At 53.0% G+C, this 19,098-nt stretch overlaps 1 protein-coding gene across 19 annotated transcripts in view; it reads right to left on the reverse strand.

Moving 5' to 3' along the window:
* INPP4A (inositol polyphosphate-4-phosphatase type I A) overlaps nt 1–19,098 on the reverse strand; it is a 64,660-nt gene that overhangs the window by 15,853 nt on the left and 29,709 nt on the right. For 11 of the 19 annotated variants that reach the window (XM_006773058.2, XM_006773057.2, XM_006773055.2 and 8 more), the window contains 8 exons: nt 18,444–18,699; nt 14,843–14,875; nt 10,711–10,883; nt 9,668–9,791; nt 8,607–8,733; nt 4,353–4,493; nt 2,401–2,498; nt 1,136–1,248 (listed from right to left, as the gene is read on the reverse strand). In XM_006773058.2, the coding sequence (XP_006773121.1) occupies nt 1,136–1,248; nt 2,401–2,498; nt 4,353–4,493; nt 8,607–8,733; nt 9,668–9,791; nt 10,711–10,883; nt 14,843–14,875; nt 18,444–18,699 (1,065 nt within the window). The remainder of the gene's footprint in view (nt 1–1,135; nt 1,249–2,400; nt 2,499–4,352; nt 4,494–8,606; nt 8,734–9,667; nt 9,792–10,710; nt 10,884–14,842; nt 14,876–18,443; nt 18,700–19,098) is intronic. The other 8 variants (XM_006773065.2, XM_006773064.2, XM_006773063.2 and 5 more) reach the window with 3 other exon arrangements.

A 19,098-nucleotide genomic window follows, 5' to 3' on the forward strand; every position in this document is an offset into this window, starting at 1 on the left:
TGCACCTAGGGATTGGGCCTGCCCTCTGCCACCCGGGAGCAGGCCTAAGCCAGCAGGTCGTTATCTCCCGAGGGGTCCCAGGCTGGGCTGAGGGACCCTGCCTTCCCCCCGAATGCACACATTTTTGTGCACCGGGCCTCTAGTTAAAAAATAAAAAGTAAAAGCTTAAAAAAAAAAAAAACAGCAAGACTCAGAAAAGGAGGCAGCTGTGGTCCTAGTGAGGAGGAAGAGCCCAGGACTTGACTCTGCTGCCCCCACCCGTCTGTCCCCCATGGGATGCCAGGTGGACAACGAGAACTGACACCCGAGAGTCCCTCAGGACCTCCCACCTAGGAGGCCTGTTTCTGTGCCAGGGCCTCTGGTGGGAACAGAAGATATGGGCTGTGTGGCCTGCATTTTGGAACTGGCACAGGGATGGTCGAGCACTGCTCTGGGCGGTCGTTTTTCTATTCCGTAGCAAGAGAAAGAGTCACTGTTCCCACACAAGGTGGGGCAGCTCTCTGTACCCACCCTGTCTGCAAAGCTGTGGGGCACCCCCAACTGCTCCTGGGGCTCTCCACCAGGGCAGTGGCCCAGCTCACAGCCAGGCAGGGAGCTGTGGTGCCTCTAGGGCCACCTGTGAGTCCCAGTGACCACCGGGCCCCAGTGCTGCGCGGGGAGTGTGGCGGGATGAACGGCTGGCCTGCAAGCACCAGGCGCACAGGACACCCCGAGGGCATGTCTGAAGGGCTCAGTGCTTGGGAAAGAGGAGATCTGAGCTACACATGCGACGAACAATGTGTGGAGACCGGGAAGGAGGCCCACGGTCTCCTCTGGGCCTGTTGGGGGACAGAGAGGCAGCGGGTTCAGCTGGTATTGGCTGCGCAGGCTTCTGAGGGTGAGGACTCACGTCAGCCTGGCCATCACCTGCCCGGGGACAGGTTCTGGGTCAAGCTTATCAGAATCCAGGCAGCCAGAAAGGAATGACCTCTCAGGCAAATCCCAGGATCTGCGAGTTTGGGGACACCACAGTGCCTTTCTCCCGTGTCCTAGGGGAACCCCACGCGCTCTGCTCCTGCCCGCTGGGTATGCTGTCCCTGTGGCGGTTACCACGGCAGCAGGAGAAGCGCGATGCCCTCCTCTCTGTGGGGCGCACCTCAGCAGCTTGCCAGAGGATGTCCACGTTCTTGTTCTTCCTGGCATGGACGTTCTGGCCCAGGAACCGCAGCAGCTCCGGCAAGCACGTCTGGCTCCGAGAGCGAGGCAAGCCTAGAAGGAGGAGGCGTTGGGAGCTGGTGTCACACCTGAGCACAGCCCAGGGAGCCGTGAGGCTCAGAAATGGCAAAATGAAGTTTCTGGCTGAAGCTGGAAGTTGAGTGTGACTTAAGCAAGAACAGAGGGTGTATGGGGGCCTGGACCCGGCTACATGTGGGGAGAACGTAATGCCTTTCACTGCCATTCAGTTCACCTGCATGGCACTCGCTTGCTTCAGCCCCTTTCAGCTCCCCCCAGGGCCCAAGGCAGACACAGAGCCACCAGGGCAGGAGGGGAGGGAGGGCAGAGGTGACCCACCCAGTCTGCACACCCTCCCCCAGGGAGGGAGGACACTGGGCAGTGGCGACTGAGAGGGCTTGTCTATCACTGGGGATGTGGGGCGGGCGCCTCCAGCAAGTGGACCTGGAGTGGCCCAGGCAGGGTCACCCCCTCCAGCAGCTCCCTCTGCCACCATGACATCTCCAGGTGCTTCTGGGACCCCTCAGACCAAGGATCAGTCAGACTGCCACCTCCCCTGATAAACTTGGGATGTTCAGACATGGGGATCATCAGAGAAAAAGAGGACTCTCCAGGCTATGGCTAAGGAGAACAGCACGGTGCCTAAGTCCCCAAATCAAAACCAAATACGTGCAATTCTGGGGCCTAGCAGCACATACAGTGTCCAGCACAAGACCTCGACCTGGTGGACACAGGACCCTCTGCTAATTACCCCACACTCCTGATCTGTGCTCAGCGCCGGCCGGTCAGAGGCCCCGCCTTGGGAGGCTCATGCCCACGTGGTTTTGCTCCCGTAGCCGCGCCGCCTTGGCCTCATCACCGGGCCACCTTAACATCTCCTGGGGCCTTGCATCACTAGAAACTGGCCGCCCCAAAATGTCCAGCACAGAACTCCCCCTTCCTGCCCACAGTGCTTGCAAGTAACTAAGAGGAATGGCAGAGCCCTGTGTGATGTGGGTGAGGGTGGGGAGAGGTCAGAAAGGGGCACCTGAGGCCTGGGCAGTCCTCTGGGTGGGGGCGGGCAGCCTGAGCGGTGGAAGGGCTGCCGCAGGGACAGGGAGCAGGCGGGCAGCACAGGAAAGCCAGGAAGCACACCCAAGGTGACACAAGACGATCGGTGGGACCTACCACACGTGAGGAAATACTTACAATCCTCAGGCAACACTTCCTTAAACTGCTCGAAGTAGGAATTTAGCCGTACCAAACTCTCCATGTTGATAACTTCTTGTAACGACGTGTCGCCAAACCTTCGGGGGTCACAGGGAGGCTGTTAGCGGCTGATGCCACCCTCCTCCCACAGCGCCCGATCGCGTTCAAGCTAATGCAATGCAAACACTTACTGAGCACACCCCATTCTGAGCACCTCGGCTCCCAGGTGACAAGTCTAAACACATTTCATCAGCAGGAGCCATGCACCACTGGTTACAGGCGTGTCCCAGAGGCTATGAGAACTCCAGGTGTACAGCCCTCCCCAGGTGTACACCCGAAACCTCACAGTGCTGCCCTGGCGGGAGTCCCGCCCTCCCATCCCTCATGGACTCAGGAGAGGGGACAGCAGGAGGGCGATGGCTGGGGAGTGAGGACGGGTCCCACACTTGGTGTGAAGGTGTGCTCTGTCTCCGAATGACCTCGCTCGATTGGACTGTGTGGAGACTAGCTCTCCTCACCATGCAGCTCACCCTGTCCACTTTGCAGGCAGCCAAGACGTGCCAGAGGCTCAAGGGCGAGGCAGAAAAGACCAGCACAGGAAGGTGCAAAGCGGTCACAGAGACACGCAGGCTGCGACTCCAAGGCCCGGAGGCCAGGCCCGCTCCACCTTTCCCTGCAGAGGGGTCTCCTACACAGTAGCCTCTTCATGGTCCAGGTTCTTGCTAAGGCAGGACCCTCCTGTGGGCCCACCACAGCCTGTCTACCTGAGGACCATGCTGGCTTTCCCTCTGTGCAGCAGCTGGGCTTGTCTATGAGCTGAGGGCAGTGTCCCAGGAGCAAAGCAAAAACCCTGGACTCACCCCACCGTCATGTCCTCCTCCACCAGCCCCCGCTCACTGTGATGTGGCCCTGCTCTCGCGGAGGCATCGGAACGGAGCTGCCCCACACAGGAGACGCAGTCTCCTCCCCCGCCGGCCACCTCCCTGCTGCCATGATGCTCCCTCTCTCCCTGCAGTGGCTCCTCCACCTGCCAACCTTCGAGGGCTCCGAGCCCTGCTCCATGACCCTGCTCCTGGGCCAGGCTGTCACTGTCCCGCTGTCCCTCTTTCTCTCACACTTGCCCAGCTGCGGGCCCAGCTTTCTGTCACACTGCGAAATCTCCATCCACACGACCCTGTCTGCCTCGGGCTCGACTCTCTCCAACAACCTCCTCAGCACACGTGTCCCCTACCGTTGTCTAGGACATGGCCAGAAAGTCATCGACTTAAAAGGTAAGCCTGACTGTGTCCTGCCCTAATGCTCTTCCATGTCTCCCCCAGCCCCACCACATGTGCCAAATGGAGTGACCACACCTACAGGTCGATGGATCATTTAAAAGCCCAGTAGGAATATGATCATCCTGGAGACCAAATGCCCTTACTGAGAGTTAAGAGACCTTTTCATTCTAAAGTACACACGTCACATGATGGGACAGAAAGCAGGAAAGATTTTCATGTACTAGTGAAAGGTCATGACAGGTTGCACACACCCAATCCCTCCTCCTCTGCAGCACACACATACATGTACACACACCTGCAACATGGCTCTTCCCTGCTGCCTGGCAGGTGACCCTGCAGGGAGTTTACAAGGCATAAGCCTTTAGGACCCAGGTGACCCTCTGCATGGCACACAGACCCTCTAACCTCACCATTGCCTGTCTGCCTGGGACCTGGGCCTCTGGCCCCAGGAGTTTCTCCCTGCCTGCCTTGCTCAGGCTCCTGGACCTGGGATGCCAGGTCTCTCCTCTGCCTCTTCAATTGACCAAAGGAAGGTGGCTCATGCCGCTCCTGGTGGCCAAAGGAAGGAAGGAGACCAAGTCCATCCAGCATCCGGAGCCTGAAGAGGGCTGAGTCCACATTCCACATCATTTCTATGTCTGCCCCAGCTCCCCGTCCCGAGGGCTGCACACGCACCTCTCGGCCAGCGTCTGCTGCTCGTTGATGCCCACGTTGAAGAGGACGGGCTGCACCCGAAGCAGCATGCCGCTCTGGATCTCCCGGGGCAGGGTGTCAAACAGGGGGCCCGGCAGAGGGATCCGCACGTTAAACCCGTCCCTAGGAAATGGGAGAGGAGGGGTGAGGCTTGTGACGGGGGAGAACGGAGAGCAGGCATGGGAGACGGAAGACCAAGCTCTCTGCAAAATGGAGTATGGGCTGGCCCTCTGGCTCAGTGACTCCCAAACTGCTGGTGTGAACTTTTCGAGGATGAAATTAACGTAGAGGGCTATGGTAAGCATTTTTTAAAAATCTCTGTCTCTATTGATTTTAGAAAGAGGAGCAGGGAGAGGAAGAGAGAGAGAAACATCGATGTGAGAAGGAAACATTGATCGATTGCCTCTCACACACGCCCCTATTGGGGATCTACCCTGCAACCTGAGTAAGTGCCCTGGCTGGGAATCTAACCAACGACCTTTTGGTGCACAGAATGATGCTCAACCCACTGAGCAACACCAGTTGAGGCTGTGATAAGCACTTTTAACTGAATGAAACAATAAAACAAAAGTTAAGATTGCATGGCAGGGACACAGGCCAAGATGGCAATGTAGGTAAATGCAGAACTTGCATCCTCTCACAACCACATCAGAATAACACCTAAACTAAAGAACAACCATCATTCAGAAGCACCTGAAATCTAGCTGAATGGAAGTCCTACAACTGGGAATTCAAGAAGCTACATGGAGACTGGTCCAAGGGGCAGAGACATGGACCGGGCTGGTCCCACACCCACATGTGGCATACAAAAATCAGGAGGGATATCTCAGTTGTGGACGTCCCCCCTGCAGAGTGAGGCACCATATCTGAGTCTCCACCAACCTGGTTAAGGCTACTTGCCCTGCCCTGGTGATTCCCTGAGACCCCACCCGCACCCTACTTGCAGGCCCACACAAGCTACTTCCAATAGGTTTTCCATAAAACTGGCCTATCTTGCCTCATGCTTCGGACTTTCCTAAAATCTCTCAAACAAGTAGCATCTGGTCTCTATGTATCCTGTACCTCTTGCTAAGTGGCCCCAGGCTCAGCACTAGTGGTAGCCAGCCTTGATTCATAGCTTGGCTTCTTCTGGGCATCTCCAAGCCCAGCACAAGTAGCAGCCATTTGCAGATCATTCTGTAGCTTATACCAGATGAATAAAGGCAGAGCCCACCTTCCGAGAGGTCTGAGACAATGCACCCAGTGGTCAGCTTCAGACCATGCCAATTACAATGTGGGCACCTCCATAAGCAACACACTCAAGGGGCAGACTTGGAGAGCACCAAAGCCCCACTGAAGCAAGTCCTGCTCTATAGGAATGTCTCCTGTACAGCAGCTCTTCGACTGTAGTCACAGTTGGTCCTCACAGCCAAATCGCCTTGGGGTCAATCCCTCCCAGTGATGCCAACAGCAATCAAGGATCAACTACAGCAAGACTGTGCACACAGCCCACACAGGGACACTCCTGCAATTCCTGGCTTGGATGACTGGAGAGGTTGTGCCACTGGGCCCTACAGGACACCTAATACACAAGGTCACTCTACTAAGTCCAGGAGACAGAGAAGCTTTACCTAACACATAGAAACAAGCATAGGGAAGCACTGGAAGCAGCTGGCCTTGGTTCTCAGATTGGCCTCCCCTGGGCACCTCTACGCCCAGCACAAGTGATAGACATCTGCAGATGACTTTGTGGCCCCGCGAAGAACAGCAGCAGTTGACCTTGGCCTGCACTTTCCAGGAAGCCCAACAAGAGACAATGGACCCAGTGGACAGCTTCAGACCACATTGAAGCACCACCACCTAACCACCTCCACAAACAATATACTCAAGGGGTGGATTGCGTGGGCACCAGAGCCCCGCTGAAGTAAGTTCTGCTCTGTGGGGGTGGGCCCTACACTGCTGATCCTCCACAGTGGACAGAGGTTGGTAGTTGGTGGTTGCAGCCAGTCCTTGAAGCTGATCAGGTGGGGGTAAATCCCTCCTATTGACTTGCCAACAGCAATCAAGGCTCAACTACAAGAGAAAGCTGTACAGCCCACATGGAAGGGGCAGTGCACACCTCAAGTGCCCAGCTTGGGTGATCAGGGAGGCTGTGCCACTGGACCCTATAGGACACCTATTATATTAGGCCACTCTAGCAAGCCTAGGAGATGTAGTAGCTCTACCTAATACACAGCAGTGAACATAAGGAGGTTGCCAAAATGAGATAAACATGTCCCAAATGAAAGAACAGAAATCCAGAAAAAGAACTAAACAAAATGAACATAAGCAATCTATTAGAGTCAGAGTTCCAAATACTGGTTATAAGGATGCTCAAGGAACTTACTGAGAACCTCAACAGCATATAAAAGGACCAGTCAGAAAAGAAGGCTGCACTACCTAAAATGAAGAATAATTTATAGGGAATTAACAGTAGATGAAGTTGAGAATAAAATCAGTGATTTGGAATATAAGGAAGCAAAAAACATCCAATGAGAAGAGTAAAAAGAAAAAAGAATGCAAAAAAATGAAGATAGTGTAAGGAGCCTCTGGAACAACTTCAAGCGTACCAATATTTATATCATAGGGGTGCCACAAAGAGAAGAGAGAGAGCAAGGAATTGAAAATCTATCTGAAAAAATAATGACAGAAAAATTCCTTAACTTGGTGAAGAAATTAAACATACAAGTCCAGGAAGCTCAGAGAGTCCCAAATAAGATGAATCCAAAGGGGCTCACACCAAGACACATCATAATTATAATGCAAAAGGTTAAAGACAGAGAGATTCTTAAAAGCAGCAAGAGAAAAGCAGTTAGTTACTATAAGAGAGCTCCCATAATACTGTCAGCTGATTTCTCAACAGAAACTTTGCAGGCCAGAAGGGATTGGCAATAAATATTCAAAGTGATGAAAAACAAGGACCTACAACCAAGATTACTCTACCCAGCAAAGCTATCTTTAAGAATCAATGGACAAATAAAGAACTTCCCAGACAAGAAAAAACTAAAGGAGTTCATCACCATCAAATCAGTATTATATGATACTAGAGGCCCGGTGCACAAAATTCACGCACAGGTTGGGGGCATCCCTCAGCCTGGCCTGCACCCTTTTGCAATCCAGGATCCCTTGGAGAATGCCCAACTACTGGTTTAGGCCCAATCCTAAACCGGCAGTTGGACATCCCTCTTTCAATCCAGGACTGCTGGCTCCTAACTGTTCACCTGCCTGCCTGCCTGCCTGATCGCCCCTAAGCACTTGCCTGCCTGCCTGACTGCCCCCAACTGCTCGCTTGCCTGCCTGATCTCCCCTAACTGCCTCTGCCTCAGCCCCTGCCACTGAGGCTTCATGCAGAAGGACATCCAGAATGACATCCGGAAGGTTGTTTGTCTGTCTGGTCTAATTAGCATATTAGAATGCCCAACTACTGGTTTAGGCCCAATCCTAAACCGGCAGTTGGACATCCCTCTTTCAATCCAGGACTGCTGGCTCCTAACTGTTCACCTGCCTGCCTGCCTGCCTGATCGCCCCTAAGCACTTGCCTGCCTGCCTGACTGCCCCCAACTGCTCGCTTGCCTGCCTGATCACCCCTAACTGCCTCTGCCTCAGCCCCTGCCACTGAGGCTTCATGCAGAAGGACATCCAGAATGACATCCGGAAGGTTGTTTGTCTGTCTGGTCTAATTAGCATATTATACTTTTATTATTATAGATTATTATAGATGTTAATGGTTCTTTTTTAAGAAGAAGAAAGATAAAAAAAATAATAAAAGGCAATAAATAATTACCTATCAACAACTGAGTGTAAAAAAAACCCCACAAAATAAATGAACAAGCATAAGAGAAGCAGACTCGGATAGAGAACATTTTGACAGTTGCCAGGTGGGAGGGGGGTGGGAGGGCTGTGAGAAAAGTGATGGGATTAAGAAGTACAAATTAGTAGTTATAGAATAGTCATGGAGCTGTAAAATACAGCATAGGGAATGTAATCAGTAATAGTCTAATAACTATGTATGGTGTCAGATGGGTGCGAGATTTATTGGGATGTTCATTTAGTAAATTATATAATGTCTAATCACTGGGTGGACACCTGAAACTAATATAACAATGTATGTCATGTGTAATTGAAAAAATTTTTTAAGTGATTTCAAAAAAAAAGAGCACATGGAAAGTAATAAACTTAAGACACTACTAGTTCTAAGAATTTAAAAAATACTTCTACCGATTTCCTGTGATGACAGGCAGCATGTCAGTTGATGTGTTGGAAGTGGCCTGCGTAACTTTGAAGGTCACGTTCCTCAAGTCCATGATTCCAAGGCTCATGTCCTCCAGCATGGCCAGCTCCTCACCTGGACGCAAAAGAGGGAAGGAGGGCGTCAGATGGAGGGGACCTGCCACTCTCCCCATGGACTCACCCGGTCACAGGGTGGGGTGCAAATGGAAGGTGACACAATCAGGTGTGGCTGTGACGAGTGGGAGTGAGCGTGTGGGCAGGGCCTTTCCAAGCCTCTTCACCGGGCAATTTGCTTCTTCTCCCCAAGTAGATACTGGTGTGAAACCAACAAATACTTTTTAAATTATTCATTTTTATCTTCTCCAAAGAAATAAGTAAAAATGGAGGTAAGGAGAAAAGAGCCTTTTTCGAGGGCAATTGGGAAATATCTATGGAATTTTAAAATATTCCTACTCTTTAAAAAAATACTTTTATTGATTTTTAAAGAAAGAGGAGGGAGGGGAAGAGAGAGAGAGAAACATCAATGTGAGAGCGAAATATCTACTGCTTCCTGCACACCCTCTACCAGGTCTCAAGCCTGCAACCTGGGCATTTGGTACATAGGACAACACCCAACGACCTGAGCCACACCAGCCAGTTCCTTTGACACAGACACTTTCCCCTAATGATTCAGGGGCTGCAGAAATGGGCCCACAAGTGCACAATCTTATGTGCAAAGATACATACCAGCACTGTTTTCACAGGAGGGGTTCAGAAATGGCCCAAACGTCCTACAGGAAGTTGGTGCTTAGATAGCCATCATCCCTCCTCAACTAGGAAGATCTCCCAGATGTGTAACAACCACCATAAAGCTGGGGTCGGGGTCACTATGTAGGACTCTCATCTGGCTCTTTGCTACAGAGTTTGGTCATGCTGGATTTATTTGAATCAGCCTGTGTTACATGTGTAATCAGAAAAATATGCAGCAAGAAAGCATGGGATCACCGGTGTTCACACCCCCAAGAGCCCCTGGGTCCCAGAGGCACAGAGGCAAGAGCCCCGGGACTCACCGTAGGTGCTCAGCAGGCTCTCAAACTGGGCGAGCAGCCCGATGGTGTAGAGCTGCCGCAGGAAGCCGTCGTCGTGCAGGCAGTTCCTCAGCTTGATGATGAAGCCGCAGATGAGAGCAGTCAGCTGTGGGGACAGGCACTTCCTCACCCAACGGCAGGTACCCCGGGCCCAAGCTCCTCTGCTTCCTCGCTCTAACCAAGCTTCAGCAGCACCTTCTGCCTGGGGGCCTGGGGGCCTGGGCTCCAGGGAGGGCGTGCCACGCTCCAGGCTCACTACTCTGATGCTCCCAAAGGTACGTTTGGTTTTGGCTCAGCCTCTGACCTGACCTCCCAGCAGTTACTTCTGGGCTAGTACCTCCTAGAAGCCAAGAATTAATTCCCTACAATGAAAGGGTCTATATACTCCCAGATCCAGGCCAGCTCTGGCTGGAACTGAGGTGATACAACAAGGAACAGCAGCGAGAAAGGACTAGGCCGCTCCGCACGTCTCCTCCGAGGGAGACTCTCCTTGGGAGAAAGAGGCCTCCCGGGATGGGTGAGGACAGGCAAGAACCAGCCAGCTCTGCACGACTGTTCCCTTTGCTAAACTGATGACTGACATCGACGACACCCGTGACATTCATTTAGCTCTTCCCTTCTATGGGGACAACAGGAACCGCTGGACAGAGTGGTGCGCAAGCTGCAGAGTTGAGCGCCTGCTGTTTTGTAAACAGGAAGACAGATTGCCCTGACAGCCAACAGCTGGCTCCCTCACTGAACTCCTTTGTGGGGAAAAGGCGGTAGAGAGGCCGAGCCTTTGGCAATGCCACCGCACCCTGGGGGAAGGAGGAGCAGGTGTGTGCCTGCCCTCAGGGCCCTTCTTCAGGGAGCAACTAGTCTGGCATCAGACCTTCTCCTCAGTGCAGACAGCTGGATGGGCTCCTCTGTGTCCTCCATGTCACATAAATGCAAAAGCAACAGGCAGGACACTTGGCCCTCTGTGGTTCCCAAGGCAGAGAGGAAAGGCTCCTGTGCCTGTGTCCTGAGGGGAGGCGCGGGCTTACGGTTTGGCAGAAGACGGCGTCGCGGCGGTGCTGCAGGCTCAGGTAGGCGGCGATGGTGGGCGCGCTGTCCTGCATGAGCAGGAAGACCATGGCCTTCTTGGCTTTGTCGCTCATCATGGCCACACAGTCTGTGAGTGTGGTCAGCAGCGGGTAAAGGGCCTCACTCCATTCACCTGTCCCGGGGAGACAGCATGTGAGAAGGGAGCTCGAAAAAGGAAGCTCTGAGAGTCTAACAGGGTGCCTGTGCTAACCCGCACTGCCCTCCCCACTGCACTCCCACCCCTTCTGCACCTAACTCTGCTGGGAACCTCCCAGCCTAAAACTTACCCGTGAGCTCAAATGCCAGCCCTCCCCTGGGACCCAGACACATGCCTGGTCCCTCAAACCTGCGGGGGCCCGACATGTAAACACTCAAGACTATACTTTTTGAGGGAAATAGCAAGAGAAGGCCCTGCAAGTCATGACTAAGGAAGAAAATTATTCTGTCTGTAGAGGCCAAGCCCCCGGTCCTCCACCCAGGGCGCCCAGGACAGTGACCTGTTACCTTGCTTCTTGGCTCAGGCGCTAAGGACAAGGGCACCCCTCCTGGTCCAGCCTCTGGCAGCTGTGCCAGCTGCTCCCTCCCCACGTCCGAGGAAGGATGGTTCCGCTCAGCCTCCGTGTTCTCAGCTCAGACATCCCTTCCTTCTGCACTTGCTCTTCCCCACCCCGGCCTTCCTGCCTGGTCCCATCTATTTCTAGTGTAGAGGTTTTTAGGACTAGAAGGAAGCTTTGACCCTGAACCAAAACAACTTTTTAAAAATAGAACCTCAGGGGAGAAAACAGAGTGAAAGGAATTTGGGGCTTTAGCTCTTTCTCCTTCCTATTTAGAGGGCATTTAAAAGGGCGAAGACGCCCTCCTCATCAGTTCCATTTTTCACAGGTTACCAAACCCAGAAATAGGCACTTGATAACAGCACTGGGTGCGCCCACCACACACGCGCAGCCGAGGCAGTGGGACAAAGCTGGGCAGCAGCTTTGGCCGGGGTGTCAGCCGCAGAATGCCCTCAGGTGCCCCCGCCCTCCAGGAAGGCCCGGAGCGTGAGCAGTGCATCTGCCAGAGGTGAGCTCCCTCTTAGATAAACACAGCAAGAAGGCCTGGCCCTGGCTCTGCTCTCTCAGACTCTGCGTTCAGCACTTGATTGAAAAAGAAATGAGAGAAGTGCCTAAAACCTGCAGAAAGACCCCTACTCTCAGTGCTTGATGAGCATGGGTTTTTGAAGATGTAGCTATTCAAAATTTGGCCATGACCTCACTGTGTAAGTAGGCCCACTGTATGTGGACAAGGGTTTACACTGCAATGGAAAAAGCCGGCTTAAATTTAGAAAGTCAAGGCAGAACGGTCTTAGCCAATAAGTTATGGTGACAAAGAACACGGGACCAACGAGTGGAAAATGAGCAGGGGTTCCTCGACCGCTCAGCCGGGGGGGTGGGGGGGTCCTTCCTGGTAAAATGGGAGCCTGGTACTAAATCACACCCGAGTCTCTTCCTCTAAAATTCTCAGAGACCACGTTTTTATTTCTTTGAAGTCTGTTGAATGCATGTCAGTTATATTCTGCAACGATTTAAAAAAGCTGATGGCAACGAAGTTTTAGTGCCCAAATAGTTTGGGAAAAAGTGGTGTCATGACGACTATTCAGGAAAAAGTAAGTCCTCTTAGAGCAAATGTTGCCAATTTTACTTTCTTTTCACTTAATATGCATATACATATGCAATTAATATGCAAATTATGGTCATTTTAACCTGAAAAATGCTCAAAGTATCAGTGGTCCTATCTAAGCAAGCCCACTCCATAGAGTAGTTTTTTACTTTGCCTACTTCTCATTCAAAAAAAATCCAAAGAATGACTCAGCTTTGCTACCTTATTAAAATCCACTGACGAAATTGGAGTGTACAAGCATGGTTAGCAGGCACACGGAGTTTGTGCAGGAGAGGGTGCAGCTCAGGCCTGAGCCCCCGCTGCCTGCGCACGGCCTGCTGCACGCTTCACCCACAACCATCTCCTCACCTACCCACAGCTGGGGTGATGGGCTGGGGAGGAAAAGGGCTCAGCGGGCTGAGGGAGACACGGGAGCACTTGCCACCTCCACACGCATCTGACTCAGCTCCTCATGGTTTCTATGACGTCAAGAGCTTCAGAGTAGGGGTTGGGTGTTACATGTTTTGGGTCAATATGAGAAGCTAAAGTGTAAAACTTTCAGACAAAATGAACATCAGGGACAGTAATGACCTTCAGTTAGGTCAAGGCATCTAGACATGAGGGCTGGAGAGGGGCTGTCTGGCCACAAAAGAAAACAGCAGCAACCAACAGATGCCCTCGTGATGCAGCCGAGTCACTTTTGAGGGCAGCTCTTTACCTAGTTGCTAACCTGTAACACGTGCTGCCTGGTGGCCAATCCATGGGCCATGCCTTTGCACCCCCGCCCCCCATTAACAGGGGAAGGAGGGAGGGAGGGAGGGAGACTGAGAGGTAAAGTGTGCCTGTGTGCGTGAATCCAGACTCCTGTAAGGTTGTGCAGGAAAAGCCAAAGGGATTCCTGGCTCAGTCCATTGGACATCAATTTTGGACAAGCCCCCAGCACTCGGGAAAGGTCACAGCTGACCGAGCCGGGAGAGCTCTGCCAGCCGGTGTGGTGTGTGCCCGCCCGGGGCCCACTAGCCTTCCCATCAGTAAGCTGAAGGACACTGTGCTGAGGACAGCCCTGAGCTCCTAGGGGCAGGCTTGTGATGCCGCCCCTTTTCCGGTCCTGACTGTGGGGTGTGGTCCTGAACTTCTCCAACTCAGGCTTCAAGGAAGCAGCTCGGCATGAAGGCACAGACCAGCCCTGGAGGTAAGCTGAGGATGGGAAGCCCAGAGACAGCGGAGGGAGGAGGAGAGGGCAGGGCCAGGAGCGGCAACGGGGGCAAGGCACCTGTGTGTCCACCAAGGCCTCAGGGCCCTGAGGGTCCAGGGCACTGGGGGGGTGAGACCCCACACGGACTTTTTTGGGAAAAAGAAACTATATAAGGGGCTGAAAGCAAACTGGGGGTATGATAAGTCCAGTCAGATCAGCCCACTGACGAGTCAGGTGGATGGGAGCTGGGGCTGCAGCCAGAAGTCGCCCAGTGGCTGAGCTGGAACCACAGTGCCAGGTGAGCTGACAGGAAGTGGGTAAGTCCCACGATCGCTGGTTTGCTACCCTCTGGATACAGAGCAGGTGTCCTGCTAGCTCATGTTTACATGCAGGCAGGTGTGCAACCATCCAATGATCATCAGCTGTTTGGAGTTTGGAAGCTGACATATTATTTGGGGTCTCATGCTCACTCTGGGAACAGGCCAATCCAGGAAGCACAGTAAGAGCTGGAGCAGGGTCGGCACCTTCCCGTCAAGGCCTGGACAGGAAACACTTTAGGCTCTGAATACCACAGGATCTCCACTGCCATGACTGACCCTGGCCCTGCCCTGCCAAACCAGCCAGAGGCCACAGGAGCACATGGGCACAACTGGATTCCAGGAAAACAGTACTGACAAGAGCAGGTGCCTGGCAGGACTCTGCTCAGGGCTGTGGTTTGCCAACCCCTGAACTAGAGCTGTCAATGTTGATTTCTACGTGCAAAGGCAGAAGCCCCATGTCCAGCGCTCACTCCAAGGGGAGCCACAGCAACCAGTGCCTGGCGCTTCGAGCTGCATCCAGACTCAGAAAAGAGTCTGTGTGACCACGAAGGTCACAGCCTTTGGGACTCCCTGTCACCCAACACACTCCCTCTGGTGACGCTCCGAAGTCCCGGTGAAATTAAAGGTCTCCTTTACAAACGTGCACCTCTCTCCAGGCAGGTGACCCGCTGCCGGAAGCCCAATACACTCACAGACATTAATCCTCTGAGACGGGTTTAGGGTGGGAGCGTGGAAAAATGCACATGATGGCGGCTGCAGGCCTCCGCCCCCAGCCCGACGGGTCCCTCACCCAGCCTCAGAAAAGCTGCTGCGTGCCTCACAATGAAGAACTCCTAGACAGCAATGGTGTAACTGGGAGCACAGTGCTCTGATAACAGACTGCACATGCTAGCTGAGTCTCGGACAGCCCTCTGCGACCCTGGGGCGGAAACCACGTACCTGGGCTGGATTCTTCAGGAGGGGGGCTGCAATCTGCACAGAAACGGAGGGCAACATGGATGATTAAGAGCAGCACACAGTTCAAGCACCAAACTCAACGCTTGCAGCAACTGCTTCCACAGCCTGCAGTACGGTGGCTATCCTGGACAGCGAAGAGGGGGCCCGGCCTGCCTCTTCCCCAGCAAGTCGCACGGACGTGCTCCGGCTACTCCAAGGCAGCCGAGCCCCTTGGTGGTAAACACAGCCCGATTCACAGGCGTGAACATTCATGTTGCTAATAAGTCAACATAGAATGCTTTTCGGGGTGAGCACGCTTACATGTTACAATGTGATGGCGACCCCACGTCTGTCACATTACATGTGATGAAGCCCCTGTTGGCTCATGACATCTGGAAGCAAACTTGAAATGAGAGAGACTGACCAGCCAGCCACCGGAGGTCCCACCGCAGAGCCACTGCCCTGCTGATGGGCGGCGCTGGGCTGCAGACTGACTGCTGAGACCCCAAGGTAGGACCCAGGGAGGACGCCAGGACGCCAGGACCCGCTGTGCCACTCTTTAAAATGCAAGCCAATGTAAAACTTTATGATTAGGGGCAAGTCTAGAATTAGAATGGCTCTCCAGGTCCCTCAAAAATAACAACTGTGATTCAGTTTCACCCACATTGGGTCACACTGGGAAGTAATCATTTCAATTTCACATTTCCCTCAAAAAACCTGTTTCCTGTTAACTGGGTGTGTCACCTAAAAGAAAACTAGAGATCATTTGGAATAAAAGTTTATTTTATTTTGCTGCCTGAACTGTTTAGTTCAAAGAATGCCTCCAGGATATGGAAATAGATCATTTCAGATCCCCAAGAATGGCTGCGACCGGCTACAGGGAGACTCAGAACCTGTGAAATTGTCCAAAAATCGTGGTGTGGGATCCTACCCTTCTTGTCACCTCTGCTGATGATTTCTCTCTCCAGGCAAAGGGCACAGAAACAGAGCAAAATCACAGGCCTCAGAAAGCTCAGACTTCAGCCTCGTTGTCAGAGCCCATCTACCTACAGAGAGAGTGACCCTGTCCGGTGTGGGGATGAGAGCGGCTCTTCCACATCTGTCTGACTAATGAGAATGACGAGGCCTTGAGAAAAATACAGCTCTCTGCCTTCCCAAGACTGGGGTCTGAATGAGGAGGCCTGGGAGCCTGTTTGTGACCTTCTGTGGCGATCGCAGACAGCTGGGTCAGGACCACTCCTGAGAAGGCGTCTTTAATCAGAGGGGAGAGGGAGTGGGCCCCTGGGGTACTCTTGGACCAGCTGCTTGTTGTAGGTCACGGAGTCCGCTGAGATTTCATGACCACTTCAGACTTTCTCTTATTTTAACACATAATCTCGGGCACACAAACCTGGGTGCGACCCACAGACCTCAGCTTATGGACAACCTGGTCCTGGTTTGAATGACTTTTGGGGGATGAGGAAAGCAAGAGAGTGTGTGTGTAGAAGGTAATGGAAGTCACAAATCCTGGCGCGGGTTCGGGGGGTGGGAGAGAGACTTATGGAGCCGGCAGTGGGTCCCCCCTGCCCCCTGCCAGCCAGGCAAGGCTCTGCTCAGCTCTGCAGGAGAGTGAGCTAAGAGGCAGGCAGCTCCTTGGTAAAAGATGGAAAAGGAGAACCCAGGGTGGGCAGAGAATTGGAACAAAAAGTCACGATGCCTTTCACAGAGGCAGGGAGTTTGTAGGTAGTAAATATGCAGGTGTGAACACAACCTGCTCATTAGGCCGCACACCTGCCCCAGGAACGCCCAATGGTCTCAGAAGTCATGCCAGGGCCCAGCTTTGGCCCTGGAGGACAAGAGGGGAGTAAAACACAGTTTCTTTCTGATCCCCCTGCTCCTGCCGAGGTCGAACAGCGTCCTGGCGATGCGCTGGGTTTCCAGGCTAAGGATCACGGCAGGTGCCTCAATGGCATACGGTTCACAGTCTGTGAGGACTGGCAGCAGCAGCCTCCCTCAGTGTGTGCTGCACATCCCCATCACACCGCTCATTCATGTGGCACACATGATTACAAGTCAAACCCTAAACAAATGCTCATATAAATCACTTTAAAATTGCACTTAAGCCCTAACCGGTTTGGCTCAGTGGATAGAGCGTCAGCCTGCGGACTGTAAGGTCCCAGGTTCGATTCCGGTCAAGGGCATGTACCTTGGTTGCGGGCACATCCCCAGTAGGGAGTGTGCAGGAGGCAGCTGGTCGATGTTTCTCTCTCATTGATGTTTCTAACTCTCTATCCCTTCCCCTTCCTCTCTGTAAAAAATAAATAAAATACATTTTTTAAAAATTGCACTTAAATTTGTCTACATTTGAACAAAACAGGATGTATCTAGAAAAAAATTACATTTCAGTTATGGATATAACGGTCAATCTGATTAAATAAACTATCTCCTGCATTTTAAAAATCCAAGAAATTACGTTTTGTATCTGCAGAAAAAATTTAAAGCACAAGCAAGACAATATTAAAGAGAAATGAGCAATGAGTTTTCAGACATTTTTTAAAGAAACGCAACTTACATTAAAAATGAGAACACAGAGACAGAAACGCTCCATGAACTAGCTGTAAGCCTCACAAATGGAAGCGTGGAGGGCGTGAGTGCTGCTGAGACAGGCCCCAGTGAACAGACTGCAGGCAGACGGAGATGGGAAAGGCACGTCCCAGTGAGGGCTTGTCGAGAGCCTCTGAAGGAGGAAGCATGACTCTGCCTCGAATGAGAGTTGCCCAATTGAGAATTCAAAGTCCTGGCTGTAGGAAGCCTAACCCTGGCACAGCTGGGCCTCACTTCCTGTGGCTCCGTACCCCCACAGGAGAGCCAGGAGGAAACGGAAGCTCGGTCTGCAGCCTGGTCTCGGCTGCCCGGCCCAAGCCTTTTCCTGTGAGAGCTGGAGGCTCCGAGCTGCAGAGACCAGCCAATCGATCACGCCCTAAGGCTCTGAGCAGGGCCGAGCGTCTGCCTGCCCCGTTCCGCAGACAGAAGACTCTTCCTGCAGTGTGCTGCTCCGTGCCAAGGTCCTTCCACCCCCCAGAGCCCCACCCTGGTGGTAACAACAGGAACCGAACTCAGCCCCAGAGGCACAGGTGCCACCACCAGACCGAGTTACCGCACCCTTAAGGCACCGTGCCTCTGCTGGATGAGCGCGCCCACTAATGACAACTGGCCTTCCGACAAGTCCGCTGGGCCCGCTAACAGCTCTCCCTGCACCGGTCATCTGTCCTCGACTCTACCAGCTCCTGACCTAGCACAATACACAGCCTCATCAGAAATGCACGTGCATTTGGCCTCCTCCTGCTTCTCAGATTGGTTCACAAACCAGAGGAGCCCAGGAGCCTGACCCTTACTGCTGTGGCAGCGTGATCCAAGAGGCCCTTCAGAGCCCACCTTAGCCAGACCTGCAGTTGCACACACAGGCGCCTCTGCCCTCACTGCCTGCTGCTCCATGCACGGCGACACCCCCTCTGCCGACAGCCCTCCCTGCAGTCTGCATGGGGGAAGAGGACACAGAGTCAAGACACACACAGATGGAGCATGAGGTGGAGGTAGTGTGATGGGAAGCCTGATGCATACGCACGTGTGGTCAGGTGAGGATGGCATGCAGCAGCGGGCATGGAGGCGGGGCGTGGTGAGGAGGGGGCATCACAGAAGGGGTCCTCCGGTCTGATCCAGTAGGCGTGGCTGTTCCGGTTACCTTTCTTGCTGGTGCCGCTGCCTGAGCAGGGGAAGCCGTCCTCACAGCCCTCACCGAGCAGGCGCTCCTTCTGCAGCAGCTTGTCCACCCTCTGGATGATGCACTCCAGGCTCTTGTCAACGTTCAGCCACACTTTCTCCTTCCAAAAGCAAAAGAGCTCATTTTGGTCAGCTCTCCAATGGGAAAGGCAGAACAGATCACAAACCAAACCATCTCCCACTGATCCCCACCCCACACCATGCTCATCAAAACACAAGATTTAGAAATATCAATAGGATTCGTAATTCCCCAAATACAATTTAAGTTGTATTTGCTTTTCAAAGGATGGATCTATGTCCCAGGTTGCTAGTTTTAAAATTTGGGAGATGTTTGCTAGTAACTGTGATGGAGGCCAGATAGGGCTTCCTGGCCCCTTCCAGGGCTAACACAAGGGCCCCAGGGAGCCAGTGGCACTGCCCTCGCTCCCCTGCGACCTCCTGCATCACACACAATGGACTGAGGTCTCTTGGATAGAAGAGAATGGAAACAGCTGACCCCT

The sequence above is a fragment of the Myotis davidii genome, unplaced genomic scaffold (assembly GCF_000327345.1).
Source record: "Myotis davidii unplaced genomic scaffold, ASM32734v1 scaffold1065, whole genome shotgun sequence".
Taxonomy (NCBI): Eukaryota; Metazoa; Chordata; class Mammalia; order Chiroptera; family Vespertilionidae; genus Myotis; species Myotis davidii.